This window comes from the organism of the source record quoted next, unplaced genomic scaffold (genome assembly GCF_019419815.1).
Source record: "Pyrus x bretschneideri cultivar Hongxiangsu unplaced genomic scaffold, Pyrus_bretschneideri_v1 Contig81, whole genome shotgun sequence".
Lineage (NCBI taxonomy): Eukaryota > Viridiplantae > Streptophyta > Magnoliopsida > Rosales > Rosaceae > Pyrus > Pyrus x bretschneideri.
This window is the reverse complement of record NW_025999822.1, coordinates 343845-358691: the sequence shown is the minus strand read 5'-3', so window position 1 is coordinate 358691 and position 14847 is coordinate 343845. Positions and strand designations below refer to the sequence as shown.

The 14847-nt window shown below is 35.9% G+C and overlaps 1 protein-coding gene across 1 annotated transcript; it reads right to left on the bottom strand.

Moving 5' to 3' along the window:
• Positions 1–8413: 8413 nt before the first annotated feature.
• LOC103939741 (glycolipid transfer protein 3-like) lies at positions 8414–13516 on the bottom strand. Its single transcript, XM_048575940.1, has 5 exons — positions 13271–13516; positions 13004–13059; positions 12444–12574; positions 9295–9430; positions 8414–8959 (listed from the first exon to the last, which is right to left on the bottom strand). The coding sequence occupies exons 1-5, from the start codon at positions 13467–13469 to the stop codon at positions 8687–8689; spliced, it is 795 nt and encodes a 264-aa protein (XP_048431897.1). The 5' UTR covers positions 13470–13516; the 3' UTR covers positions 8414–8686.
• Positions 13517–14847: the final 1331 nt, after the last annotated feature.

Genomic DNA, 14847 nt, shown 5'->3' with positions numbered 1-14847 from the left:
AACGGTCGAGAAAATTGGAAATGACTAAAGTACCCCTCACTTCGTTTTCTTAAATTTGGAGAAATAAAGAACTAGTTCCAATCAAACCTTCGAAATACGTCAAGAATAAAATAAAATAAAAATTTTGGGGACGGGATATCACATCACATGTTTAACGAAAGAATTTACAAAAGCCTTCATCCATTCAGCCACATCTCTTACAATGTGTTGACCCTAAAAATTACAAAGCCTACGCGGCGCGCAGGCCGAATAACTAATAAGCTAACTAAGTCCTTCGGTTGAATGCAGGGCGTGCCAACTCGTCGGCCAAGCTCGGCCGACGAGTAAAATTTGTTGATGTTGCGTTGAGAGCGTTGCTGACTTCTTTATCTTGTGACTGCGGCCGAGGAAGGAACAAATCTCGGCCTTTGGATTCTCGAGCCTGAAGACAAGGCTACTAGTTCTGCGAAGTTCAATATCAAATTCAGCTCTCAGGATGCTGAATGTAGTAACCTGATAACACCTCACTTCGCCGAGAAGGCTAATGAGATGACCTCTGCCAATAAAGATTCGAAAATCCTTCTCGACCGAGACTTGGATAGATAACCAGTCGATCTCGACGCAGTGCTGTTTATCCAAATTGAAGGTGCTTCGGGAACGGCTGATTCTACGGCAACAGTGCTGTTTATCCAAACTGAAGATGTTTGTCAGTTGCCTTCACAATGCTGTTTATCCAAACTGAAGATGTGTTGGCGGAAAAAAGAAAATAAAAAAATCTCAAGATGTTTGAAAGGTTTTACGCAGGACAATTGTATGTTGAATTGAAGGTCCACGTTGCCTTTTATTTATAGTACTGATATACTGGCTTTGGCGGCTGACACTTGTTGGATACCTGTTACAAAATCCAATCGTTTTCAAACTCATAAAGAAATTTACGTTACGCAGGCCAAAGCCCATGCTTTAGTCATACCATCTCACGCAAACTGAAGCCACGTGTTCATTTGCAGCAACCTGATATACTGTGATTTTATCTCCAAGTCTTGCAAGTGTTGTCATTTGACTAAAACTCTTAGCATCCTGCCAAGGATATTCGGTCCCACCATCATAATCTTTTATCTCTTCATGCATGGTAAACCTCCTGCTGCATCACGTCACTATTTCCATGTTCCTCTAAAGTCTGAAACCTTTCATCCAAATGGTTGGCTTTCCAAACAAGATAAAAGCCCATCTTGACTTATCCCATCGTAATTAAAAACCTAGCCTAGCTAGGCTTTCTTTTCTTATCATAATTCTATCACTCATCCATACATCCTGATCCCATTTAATGAATTTCAAACCATTTAAAATTCATTTCTGACTACTTGTCAATCAACCTAACCTACTTAGGCTTTCTATTCACCATTATCCAAAATTTGCAGATCCATACTATGCCATGTGATAAGATCCCAAGCCGAGTTGCTCTAATCCACATGGTACACTGCTAACAAATCCAAATTAAATCGGATTGTTCTACTTGCTTCTACATTGGGACTATGATTTTTATCCCATTTATTTTGTATAAGAAAATTTGAGATAACTTATTAAAAGATAATTATTATGATTAAAAACCATAACATTATCTCAAAACAAAATTATCTTAACTTTCTTATCCGACGGTCTAGAATCATGCTTACTCAACGGCCTCGATTGCACGGGCCGATGGTGTAATTTTAGGTCCAAACACAATGATCGCTTTTTTGGATCAACCGGCGTGAAAAATTTGACATAAAAAATCTGCTTCTCCATTTCCAAATATGCCAACATACAGTCCTTAAAATCAAGATTCTGGGCTTTCCTCGGTTTTCTTGAAACTCTCATAACTTTCCAAATACACATAGGTATGGGACAACCTTTGAAAATATAAAGTATTACAAGAAAGATTAGAAATTAAATTTCTTCTAACTCACTGCTCAAAGATAAAGTAATTTCCCTTTACTCATCAACCAAAGAAAAACTTTTAGCTTAGGTCGAACATTAATTTTCCATATAGAATCCACAAGAAGTATCAGACCAATCCCCTCCGTTAAGAAAAATGTTATAAGTTGACTTGACCGTGGAAACTCCATTAAAAGCACATACCCAAATAATTTTATCCACACCTGCACCAGTAGTACTAGCAGACTAACACATAATTTTTTTAACCATATCCTCTGGCAACATATATCTGAGTTATTAAAATTCCACCAACCATTATTTAAAAACTCTGAGACAACACAGTCACCATTGGAGACATTAGCCAATTAGAGGGACATTCAAAACCCATATATCCTTCCAAAACTTCACTCTCTCACCATTAGCATTCTGCAAATCAGGCATTTTTAAGAAGATTAGCTCCATACAGAATCTCTTTCCAAATAAAAGAACATTCGGTTCTTTGATGAATTTTGAGGTTTAAAATGGAAGAACCTTTCAAATACTTGACTTGATAAATTTGAGACCAAAGACCAGTCTCCTTAGGATGAATTCTCCACCCTAACTTGGCCAAAAGAGCCTACTTCATTACACTAGCTCTTAATCCCCAAACAATAATGTCACCATGAGGCATCCATTTCCTATGCAAGAAAGTCTTACCTGCCAATTCATTCCAAATTCCTGTTGAGAACCAGAAAAATGAGTTTTAATGAAAAGGGCTTGTGCTAAGTTTAATTTAACAAAAAACCACCATAAACTATTATTTAACCAAAAGAGCTTCATATTTAATCATAGACAAAACTAATTTATATGAGGCCCCACAAATGTTGAACATACATGGGCTGAGTTAAAAGCCCAATACGAAAATAAGTAAATGTCCAACTCTTGCCCCTGATGGAAAACCAATTCCGTCAGCCAATTCCGTTAGAAATTATGTGACCGGAACAGGCAGCCATTGGGCATGTAATCATACACCAACAATTTCTCCTCCCTGGCGAAGTAATAAGCCCTCAAGCTCACAATGTTGGGATGGCTGAGTCGCCCCAGCACCGCCATGTGCTGCTCGAACTGAGTCTTCCCGCCAATCTGAGCATCATTGAGCCTCTTAACCGCCACCACATTGCCATCGTAAAGAACCGCCTTGTACGCCATCCCGAACCCGCATTTCCCCAACATCTCCACGGAGGCTCTGAGCAAGTCCTTGAGCTTGAAACGCTTCACTCCTTCGAAGGACACCATCCGACCCCGCTCGAACATGGGTTGGCCGAGTAGGGGCTCGACCAGTACACGATCTTCTCATTTTCGCGCTACCACTTCAGTGAGGATTTCCCGATTTGTACGGCGTTCGCAGGCAATGAACTCGGCGACGTGCTATGATGGTTGGTTTAGCAGCAGGCATTACAGGAGATGCAATGGCTGCGTCAGATCTGGGTTGGGTCGGGTCGTTTGATGAACCCTTACAGCTCTGCACGACCCGCATAGACCCGGGTTTTGAGCGAAAGCGTTACGGGGAAAATCGAAAAAGGCTTGGGTATTTCGCCGGTCAAACGGTTCGCAGCCACAATGAGGTCCTGCATATTCGGCAGGCTCAGAGGAGACAACCAGATTTTCAGTAATGCCGCTTTGCCGAGTGTGTCTGTGATGCCATTGTGTAGTGGGTGCAATGGAATTGGGGATCACGGAGGAGACAACCAGATTTTTAGTAAGAGAAGATGGACGATTGTCTTTTTATTTTTTCTTAATTGTTTAAAAAACATTTAAAATTATACCTAGAAAAAGAATAGTGGAGCTTCCAAGATCTGCTGCCCATTATTCCTGTCTGTTTTTAGACTCACCTAGAGAAAGAGAAGGTTAGGTGCTTTGATAGGGAATGGTAAGTATGCTAGTTGTTTGTTGGTGTGCACTCTCGATAGATATTTTTTTTATGAATTAGTGCGACATGGCAAATACACACTTGTAACAGAAAATAATGCGTTTGTCACGTTTGTTTGAATAGGAAGATGGTTTGGTTTTCTCTATTTTAATCGGGAAATGACTTTTATGGTTTTATTTCTGATTTTTAGATTGAATAAAGTTATAAAGAATGAAAGTATAGAATGCAGGAGAAGAACTCTAATTTTTAGATTGAATAAGGTAAAAGAGAATGAAAATATAGAATGCGGAAGAAGAAAAAAGACGTATAGAACATGGGTACACTAACTATTTATGAAACTGAACACGAGAACACTATTTTTGAAATTGACTATTTATGAAACTAAACATGAGTACACTATTTCTGAAAAACTAAACATGGGTACATTAACTAAACACGGGTACACAATTTCTAGAATTGATTACACTATTTCTAAAACTAACTATACTATTTATAAAACTGACTATTTATGAAACTGAACACAAGTACACTATTTCTGAAACTGACTATTTATAAAACTAAACATTGGGTACACTAACTAAACACGCGTACACAAATTCTATAACTGACTACACTATTTCTGAAACTAACTACACTATTTATAAAACTGACTATTTATGAAACTGAGTACGAGTACACTATTTATGAAATTGAACACATGTACACTATTTCTGAAATTGACTATTTATGAAACTGAACCGGAATAATACAGATAATATATAGTATAATTTATATATAACAAATATAGTATTATAACGCGTTAATTGAATGAAATCAAATTGCGAATATAATTTCATGGATTTACAAATCAAATGCAACTAAGACTATTTATGAAACTAAACCAACACTATTTATGAAACTGAGCACTACTTATGAAACCGAAATAGCACTATTTATGAAACTGAACACTCTCATATGCAAGCTTTTCGGACATCTTATTGACCTCTTCCTTGAGACTCAGAAGTAATTGCCTCTGGCAGTCCATAGCTGACCTCTCCTTTAAATCTCTGCAACATTCTTTTCTTGGATAATCTTCTCCTGTTCCAAATCACTAAGGACAGCAAGATAAGCCTTCTCCACCTCAAGACCACGGGTTTTCTCTGCATTCATTTTCTCATCCCAAAACTTTTGACTTCTTCCCTATCGAGCAATTCGGACCTGATAACTTCCATCTCAGCTTTCCTTGCAGAATACCAAGACAAATCCCATAAGGAAGGAATTGGAGAAGGCAAGAAATCAGTCGCTCTCTCTCCTCAATTTAATTATGCAGCTGCTGCACATTTTCCAATCCCTTCCTTGAGCCACACAAAGTCGAAACCAAGAAACTTTTTCATGAGTAAATATGCCTCAGTTGTTGTTTGGCTTGGTTTAACGAGTAATACATTTGGTAAGTAAAGAGTAGATAATGTAATCAAGCCTAAGAAAAAGGGGGTTCAAAGGATACAAAAATATTCCCGCAACAAACTCGTTACCTCAAGCGCAAATATAATTCTATACTTCTCATTTAAAAAAAATGAAAAACTAATGCTTCGTGCGTATTCTGTACTAGTTTTGTTATAAATTTGAGACATTTGACATTTTGGGTATTTTCCTTTTCATTGCTTGTGTGTTTCTCAATAATTTCCCCCAAAATGTTCGGTAAAAAACAGCTCAAAGAAGCAACTTTCCTAAGGCGAAAAATTGGGGCATCATTTCGACTTCACGCAAAATTTCCTAGATCTGCCACCGTATACTATATTTCTGTTTAACATTCCATATGCTTGCTCCATAAATGAGTACCAAGGAAGAAATTCCTTCGAGATTTAACCACATTGTACCAATAATCATGATCCGAGTAAAAACTAGCTAACCATGAACATGTAGAAATGCGCGCGCACATATATAACACGAATAATACGAAACCTACTGCATAACCTTAAGAAAACAAAATGGAGTACCTGAAGGGGAGGTGTAGTGCTCTCAAACGGAAAAGCATCAGGCTTGTTAACAAGAACATAAGATTTAGTCCACAAACAGCTCAACCCACACGGGCACGAATACAAATTATCCAAATTATCAGTAATCCAAGTCCACCCTTTCACCCAACATGCTAACATGCTCCAGTTTTGTCTCCCCGCATTCTGATTTGCAGCGAATTTGTTGCAGAACTACAGCTGCTTGTGCTTCTCTTTGAAACGGAGCAACCCACTTCGGCATCCCACTTCCTGATTAAATGGGTAAACGGGTCGGGTGCGGAATTCGAGGAAGCTGCATAAGAAGAGGATCGAGAATGCGCCGCTCATCATGAAGGCAATGCTGAAGGAGTTGAAGGGCTTTAATTGCATACATGGGTTGGTTCCAATCGGCGGCAATTTTAGCAGTTGTTATCTTTCTCCTCTCTTAAATGATCCAGCTATGAGATTTTCAAATGCTTCCCAAATTATAGTTTCATGGCATGAATAAACTAACGGACAAATAACAAACAGAAAAAAATTGAAGTCGTCAGGGGTAAAATTGGAAACATGTTAGGTTATTTTTGCTGGGCCATGTTGATTGGACTGATTAAGTATTAGGCTTTGTCGTAATCATTAAATAAACTTATTTTATGGTTTTTGGTTAAAGTTTGAAGTTTTAAAACTTTTTTTATTAATTTTCTTGAGAAAAAACGAGGAGAGAGTTTCACTGTAGAAGATATTCTTCTTATACAAGCTTGGCTTGCAACTAGCATCGATGTTGTGCATGGAAATGACCAACGAAAAACTACATATTGGGGTCGAATGGTTAAGTATTGCATGAAGTACAAGACATTTGAAAGAGGGCGAGATGATAGATCACTAATCCAGCGGTGGGGAACTATTAACCATTATGTTAACATTGGCTTGCTGAAGAAATGAAGTCTTTCAAATGGACTAGGAATGATCTCAGTCTGACCTTGGTTTCCTTATTTGAAATGAAGTCTTTCGATTAGACTCAGCGCATGAAAAACATTTAAAACATGTTTGGTACTATACTTGAATCAAACTTTTTAAACTCAAAAATAATTTTCAAGTTTTAAACTTAAAAACTTGTTTGGTAGACCTATTTTCAAAAACAAAATTCAAGACTAACTAAAAAAATATAATCCATTATCTAAAAACACAAAAAGTGAGTTTTTAGAGTTTTTAAACTTAATTTACTCATTTCTTTTCTCTCCCTCCTCCCCTCTCACTCCAAATTTATCTCTCTTTTCTTCTTTCTCTCTCCCCCTTCTCCTTTTTTTTTTTACCTTTTTTGTTTCTCCTCAATCCGTTCTCTTCATTATTTCAGTTCTTTGTCTAACTCCTCTTTCTCTCTATCTCCTCTGATCCTCTCACTTCTTTATCTTTCCTCCAATTAACTCTTACTTTCTTTCCTCCTCTCTTCTCTTTCTCTCTCGACCCCCTCTTTTTAGATCTTTTTGTTTAGTTTAAGTTGTAAGATTTAAAATTTTTAAATCGCATACCAAATAAGTTTTTGAGTCTTAACTAAAATTGTTTTCAAGAAATGTTTTGAGAAATTATAAAAAATTTCAAATAGGATACCGAACAAGCCCTCAGATTGGGTGTTTTTTTTGTTTTTTTGTTTTTTTGTTTTGTTTAATTTAGAAAATAAAAAAAGAAGCTGAAAATAACAGTACAAAAAACATGCCATGTAGAAATCAAACTACTCAATCTTAAAGAAGAAAGTTCAAAGTTAGTTAACCAAATCTAAACATGACCATATATAATGATCTAACTAAATACAAACTTGATCATATATAATGATGACCTATGTTTGTAAAGTCAATCTACCGCCAGATTAATATGGTCAATACTGTACTAAGGAATCTTATATAAATTAATAGAGAAGAACTTGAATAGGATGAGTAAACTATCATGCTGCCTTCCATGTCAAAAAAAACAATGATATATAGATGAAAACTTATACTTGTCTCTACTTCATTAGCGTGGGAAGCCATCGTGACGGTGTAACCTGCCATGTATGCCCTCTTTATCTTGAATAATTGAGAGACTACGCCAAGCTATTTAGACTTTGTTGATTAACTGTTGGATCACTGCGTTTGAATATCTCCCTTCAAAATTAACATGATGAATCGTATGAGGTAGTCTTAAAGCAAATGTCTCAACCTTCAAAATAGAAAGGAAAACCAAGAGGAACGAACCAATTATCTAATGGTATGAACATTAGAATTTCCAATGATAAATTCAGAAGCAGCATAGCCATTAGGTCTAACATTCCTATCAAAGTTTATTTTTATATAGTTAATTTATTTGGAGAGGAGTCCACATCATATTGTTTAGAGTTTTTTTTTTTTGTTTTCCATTTTTTAAGTCCAACCATTTTCGAGTTGTTGGAAGCATTATCCACTGTAAGCCTCGAGCCAATCCCTTTGGTACAACCACTTTTAAAAAAACCATAAGCAGTTACTTGAACTACAATATTCATAGCCTTAACAACCACTACAGAAACCTCACCAAAACGCCTCTTAAAGCCCAAACTTTAATCAAATACAAAGGAGTTTCATGCATACTATCTCTTGCTAAACTTGTGGGTCCTTAGCTTTCAAACCACACGCCTTTGAAGCCAAGCCTAATATTTATGATTTAAGAGTATTTTCCATTCAAACTGTACAGAGGAGATCATAGCTAGATAGATCGTAGATGTTCCTTCATGTTGAGATACATTAGATAATACTTAATTAATTATACGAAACACGAAGACAATTTTGCTTATCATAACAACCAAATACAGTTTGCACATATTTACATACATAGGAATACTGGACTCTTTGACTTATGGCTGTACGCATTAAGTCTGCTTTGTTTTCGTGTGTACCTCAGTTAGATTTCAACCTATCCAAGTGATAAAATCTCTGCAAAACAAAGTATAATCAAACATGTAAAACACACACGTTAGCCAAAGAAGGAAAAAAAAAGCAGCAGCATTGGGTAAGCGTTGGGTTGTCAAATAGTTTACCAGAATCGAGTGGATTTGTTCCAGATAAGGCACAAGTAAGGAAACTAAGGTCTCTATTTCCAGCTTCAAGTCGTCATAGTTTTCATCTTTTGCCATGAGGCTACTAATGAATGTTTCATTGTCTGGCACTAGCATTAAAGCTACCTGCATACAGTATATTTGTTAGTACTCCAAGTAGAATTTGATGTTGCTCCATGTGATAACATAACTTATGTGCCATGGGTTTGTTAAATTTTAAGTTTCAACTATTCATGGTCCTTCTAAAAGAAACAAGCTTATACAGAAAAGAAAAAATTCTGTATATATCATGTGGCATGCATGGTCTCAGACTTGATACAAGACATCAACACGTCACGCGGTGTTAACATCCTTGTGTTGAACCTAATGAATAGCTAGATAAGTTGCTTAAGTTTGGGACAATAATAGTGGAATAAATAATGAATAGCTATATAGCTTTTGAAAAAAGAAGAGAATAATACTTTAGAAGCAGCTGATGAAATCCATCTATGCCATGGCTTCAAAGTAATGGTATAAGACTCTTCCACTGCCTGCTTCATATTTTTCCCGGGATCTCTTACTAAATTTTGCAATAAGGCCACTGTAAAATCTAGGGATCTGAATGTAGAACAAACCAATTAGTTTATAACGAAAATGAAGCATCTTATACAACAAGTAGTTGATACATCCAAGAAATATATAGTGCCAACTATGCACCTAAACAAGGGTTTAAGTACTATAAGGTTATTAGCATTAGCAATGAAAGCGAACTTTGATGGCATAAGTAAAGTCAAACTCAAAAATATAAAAGTGGGGCCGCTTGGTGAATTCTAAATAATTGATTACTTAAACAATTCGCCGCTTACTATTAAGGTCTAGTGATATTCTTCTTCACTTATAATAGATAGGTCTTAGGTTTGAATTTCGTGGATAGTGTGTTCACAACCAATTAATTCCCTCATCCCTTAATATAAATATATTGTTATATTAAAAAAAAAATAACCGTACAACTGAATGACATAAGTTTATTGAGGTTGTTTAGTTCCCGGGGTAGTTTGAGCATTGAGGCTGAGATAGTTTGTACTATTGTTAACTTTAAAGTTTGGAAGCGTTCGCGTAATTGATATAAACTTACTAAAAACAAGCAGAGAGCATGTTGAATGCGAAATATATGGATGCCACCTAAGCTATATAGACTAATCGTTATTTATTTCTAAAAGAAAAAGAACTAGCCAATATTTGTGTGTAATTATGAGCAGTTTGATAATAATTTTGTATTTAATTTTTAGTTTTAGTTTTTCTTTTTATGAAAACTAAGCTTGTTTGGTAATTGTTTTCGGTTAAAAAAAAAAACAAAAAACGAATATCCTCTTTTGTGAGTTTCTAAAAGTCGACATGATTTTCGTTTTCAGTTTTCATTTTGTTTAAAAACGAAAAGTAGTCACCAAAAAAGTTTTATTTATGTAAGAAGCTAATCGATGTTTGTGTTAAAATTAAGTTGATTTTGATTTACCTATCACTGAAAATCTAATGGCTAGTAGTAAAGTACAGATAAAATAAGGGTAAATTACATTTTGCACCCTCAAGTTTGGGTGCAATTACAACTTCTTACAACATCTTTAAAACATTTCAATTTCATACATTTACTATTATTTCATTTCAATTCCGTACAACTGTCTCAATTTCTATTAAATTTTCAGTTATCTGCTTATGTGGATCTACCTGGCCCCATATACATGTGACACGTGGATTAAAATTTAATAAAATAATTTTTAATTATAGAAAGGCTCTCTCATTCTTCTCCAACCCACCATTTCCTTACTCTTTCTCTTCTTCTCTTGCTCCAGATTTCAGGCTTTTAGGATTTTTTGGGATGTGGTTGATCTGCCTACCCTGCTGAAGTTGCTCAAACAACCTTGCTGCACCACCGCCCGCTGCCACTACTAGTGGCCAAATGGCCATAGACCCTCAAAGAAGACCAGGGGTCCAGGAGCACGAAATCATGAGCCAAGAAAAAAAGAAAATCAATAATTCAAAATAAAGGCATAGTTCTTGTTCTCTGCAAAGGGTTTAGGGTTGTGATTCTGCAGAAAAAATGAAAGGGGTTGTGATTCAAAATAAAGGGGCCCAATCCCAAATCGGAAACATCTTTGTTGTTGTTAACAGAGGAGTTCCAAGGGCTTGCTGTTCGCGATTCCACCATCAGGGGTGGGGGGAGTGGGTTGTGGTTTTGGTGGTGGAAGGGATGGGGCACAAACAAGGGGGAGCGGGTGCGGATGAATGGCGGACACTTGCTTGAGACAGCAAGTGGTGGCCAAGGATTTCCTTCTCCCCAACGGCTTAGATCTCAGCGCTGCGTCGAATTTGGAGTCTCTAAATTGGTTAGCTTAGCGATTTCAGTTTCCGGCGAAGATAATGGGGCTTTGGTCGGAGTGGTTAGGGAGAGAAGGGGGAGGAGGACGTTGTCGACTTTGCCGTGGGAAGTCAGGTCCAAGAAGGTGCTTTTCAATTCGATAGCTTGGGGTTTGAAAATCACTAAGCAGAGACTTGAGCTTTGTTCCATGAGGAACATTGGGTCATGGTGGTGGTCTGACATCGATGGGGAACGGCGATGGAGCCGTCATCTGGGTACGTTGGGTTGTCAGAAAGGAAGATGAAAAGTGGCTGCATCCACTGAGTTTGGGGCTGGAGATTTTCAGAGAGATAAGTGGGGTCATTTTGTTTAATTTAGTTTTTTTTAAATTGATTTGTAATATTCAATTGTTTTTATTTGTCAAGTCATAAAAATATATGAACTTTATATTTTCCACATCATCACTTAATAGTCAAATTAACGGTACTAACGGATGTATGAGATTGTAATTAAATGAGAAGTCAATGTATGTGAATGAAATGTTTTAAAGATATTGTATGAGGTTGTAATTGCACTCAAACATAGAGGGGTAAAATGTAATTTATCCTAAAATTAAATACAACTTATAAGTTTTGTTTATCACATAATAATCAGATAGGCAACTGCAGAGCAACACCATTCCACCAACCGTGGAATCCAAGATCGTCAGGTTGGGAAGACGGTAGGTAATACAACTTATATGAAGTAGTTCTATTTTTAAATACTTCAAGATTTTGTATCATAAAACTTCACATATACTGAATCACACGTGTATAAGTTGATCAGGACAATATTAATATTGATTATCAGTGAGTTAATTATTAGTCAACTCTCTAAAATCTGGGTAAGAACTATTAAATTTGGAATAAATAAGGGTCCATTTGGATTTATGATTTCAAATCTAGGGATTATATATATGACGTTATAAGATAATATTTTTTTTTTTTTTTAGATTATATAATCCATGGAGATTCTGACAAGAAGGAAATAAAGAACAAAAATGAATTTCAAAATGATTCCATTCGTACAGTCATTTTAAATACATTCTATATAATTTCAAATTTTGGGGTAACATGTAGCCTTATGGTTAAATTCAAACTATTTCTTTTAAATTCCTCCGTCCAAATGGAGAAGGTTCTCGGTGTAATAATATCATTCATGTCTCACATAGTCAAGGGTAAACACAGTAATTAAATATGTTTGTTTAATTACCTGGTGAAAAGCCAATTAAATAATTACCTGGTGAGCCAAACAAAGGCTCTACTACAACTGGTATCGTTTCTAGCAATGCCTTCTGTCGCCTCGTTTTTCAACATCTCAACCATATTTGAATACGTCAGAGGATCTGATTCATGTTTCGTTTCCAATCTCTACACACATAAGAATTGGTAAAATGGTTACTAAAAAAAGATAAATCAATCACTTGATTGATTAATTAGTCCAAATTGCCAATTAATTATGCAATGATATAATCGAGAGCAAATATTACATGAAAAGTCAAGGGGAGGTAGAGTGGACTTAAGAAAGAAAATTTCACATTGGAAATCCATTGCTATTGGATAATTAAGAATGCTTTATTCAGACACTTCAAGCATGTGAAGCATCTTGGTTTTCTTTGTAATTATTACTACATGAAGGTCCTAGAAGGAACAAAATCATGTTTTATTGCAATGGATATATAAGGACATTATTCTATACGTGTGTATAAATTGTGCGTAAATAGATACTGACTGAATACACTTACTAAAATACATATGCACATATATAATGCTAAGATTGGTTTTCTTTGTAATTATTACCCGAATATTTTGATGGACATCTTGGCTTAGAACAGCCATTGTTGGTCCTATTTTATCTGCAAAAGGGCAAAAACAACTGTAAGTGGTATTTGATTATGGCAGGTTGCGTGTGTGCGCACGCGTCTTTCAAAGCATCAAGGACAATCTCCATTGAAGTTATACTGAATGAGTATACATTCTCAAAGTTAAAGTAAACCCTAGAACCTAAAAGGGAGAGAACAAATATTCTTTGATCCGATGATACGAGAGAGAGAGAGAGAGAGAGACCAAGAACTTGAAGAATCAAGGTGCAGAGAGAAAGAAAAGGCCTGGTGGGAATATGGGCAGCCTCGTGAACATGATCACCACCACCATGTTCAGCCGCTGGGACCAGTATACCACCTTTAACTTTGACCATAACGGAGAGTTCTTCAATGGCACATCTAATCTCTGATCCCATATTCTGATCCATTAACTTCCTTTTCATTCTAATTAGGTTTTCTTGTTTCTAACTTCACAGTGGCTGCCGAAATCTAGGATTTATAGAGAGAGAGAGAGAGAGAGAGAGAGAGAGAGAGAGAGAGAGAGAGAGAGAGAGCGAGAGCTTCGAACTATATGTTTGCATCATTGTCCACGTACTCTTCTTGTTTAATTAGGACTTGGTGATGGGTCACGCCATATATGCCCCCCAATTATTTGTTAGTTAATTGTTACTGGATATAAACTAGTGCTGATGAACGCATGGCCAGCTTTCATTGATAGTTGTTACGATTAATTAATTAATTTATATATATATATATCCTATATTATCGGATGTATTTCTGTATTTAATTGTTCCCATTATATGGATACTCATTGATGGCGACCTTAATTTTGACCTATGACTTTGAAATAACATTTTATTCAGCGCTTAATCTTGTAGTTATCCTGTACCTTAAACCTATATATATATATATATATATATATATATAATCAAGTGATTCCTCAAATGAGCTTATGACTCTCTTATAGTGCTTATTCCAAATTATATTTTAACAGTCTAGCAATCTATTTTAAGTCCTCCCTCAACGATAACTTTTATAAAAAGAATTGCTAAAATCAGAAATCATATTGATTTAAATGGCGGTTATTTTAGTGGTTCTTAGTTGCATTATATTCGTCTATATTCTTCATTGCATTGGATATGTTAATGGTGTTGAATTTGTTTAATTTTTATGGTGATGATCATAGGGGATGCTCTGCAAGAAGGTAAATTGACCTTGTTTACTGCAAAACTAAAGAACAGATTGCATACATTTTTACAAAGGTTTTAGTAAGGGATTGATTTGAGTATATGAGGATGGCCTTGGAAGTGAAATCTACAAAACATTTAGAAGGGAGTGTTGATGTGTAAATGTATTTGGAGAATTAGTTTTAATGTTTTTATTCATTACTTATTTAGTTGTAATGAGTTATAACTCTTGACAAATGTAATCATTCTATAGGGTTGATCATTTGATTGGTCAGATGCAGGTGATGATGTAAGAGACAAAAGCTCACTCCTTCTCCAAGCTTGTAACAACGAAATATTTCCCCACGATTTGTGTGCGGTAATGCAATGAACATTCCTCTCTGATACCTCTCTTTGTACAACTTTGTTTCCCCTAAAATCCAAACAGTGAAAAATCACCATTCTCATTCTTATTTTCGGTGCAAAATTATAAGATCAAGCTCTAATTCTAACAATACATACGTAGCTATGTGTATGTGTGTGTTTTATAGCACCATATCCGACTGGTACCAGTTTAGGATTGTAGGGTTGAGGATTACACTCTCACTTTAGACTCTCAACTAGGGATTTCGACATTGTTGGGAAACTTAAATTA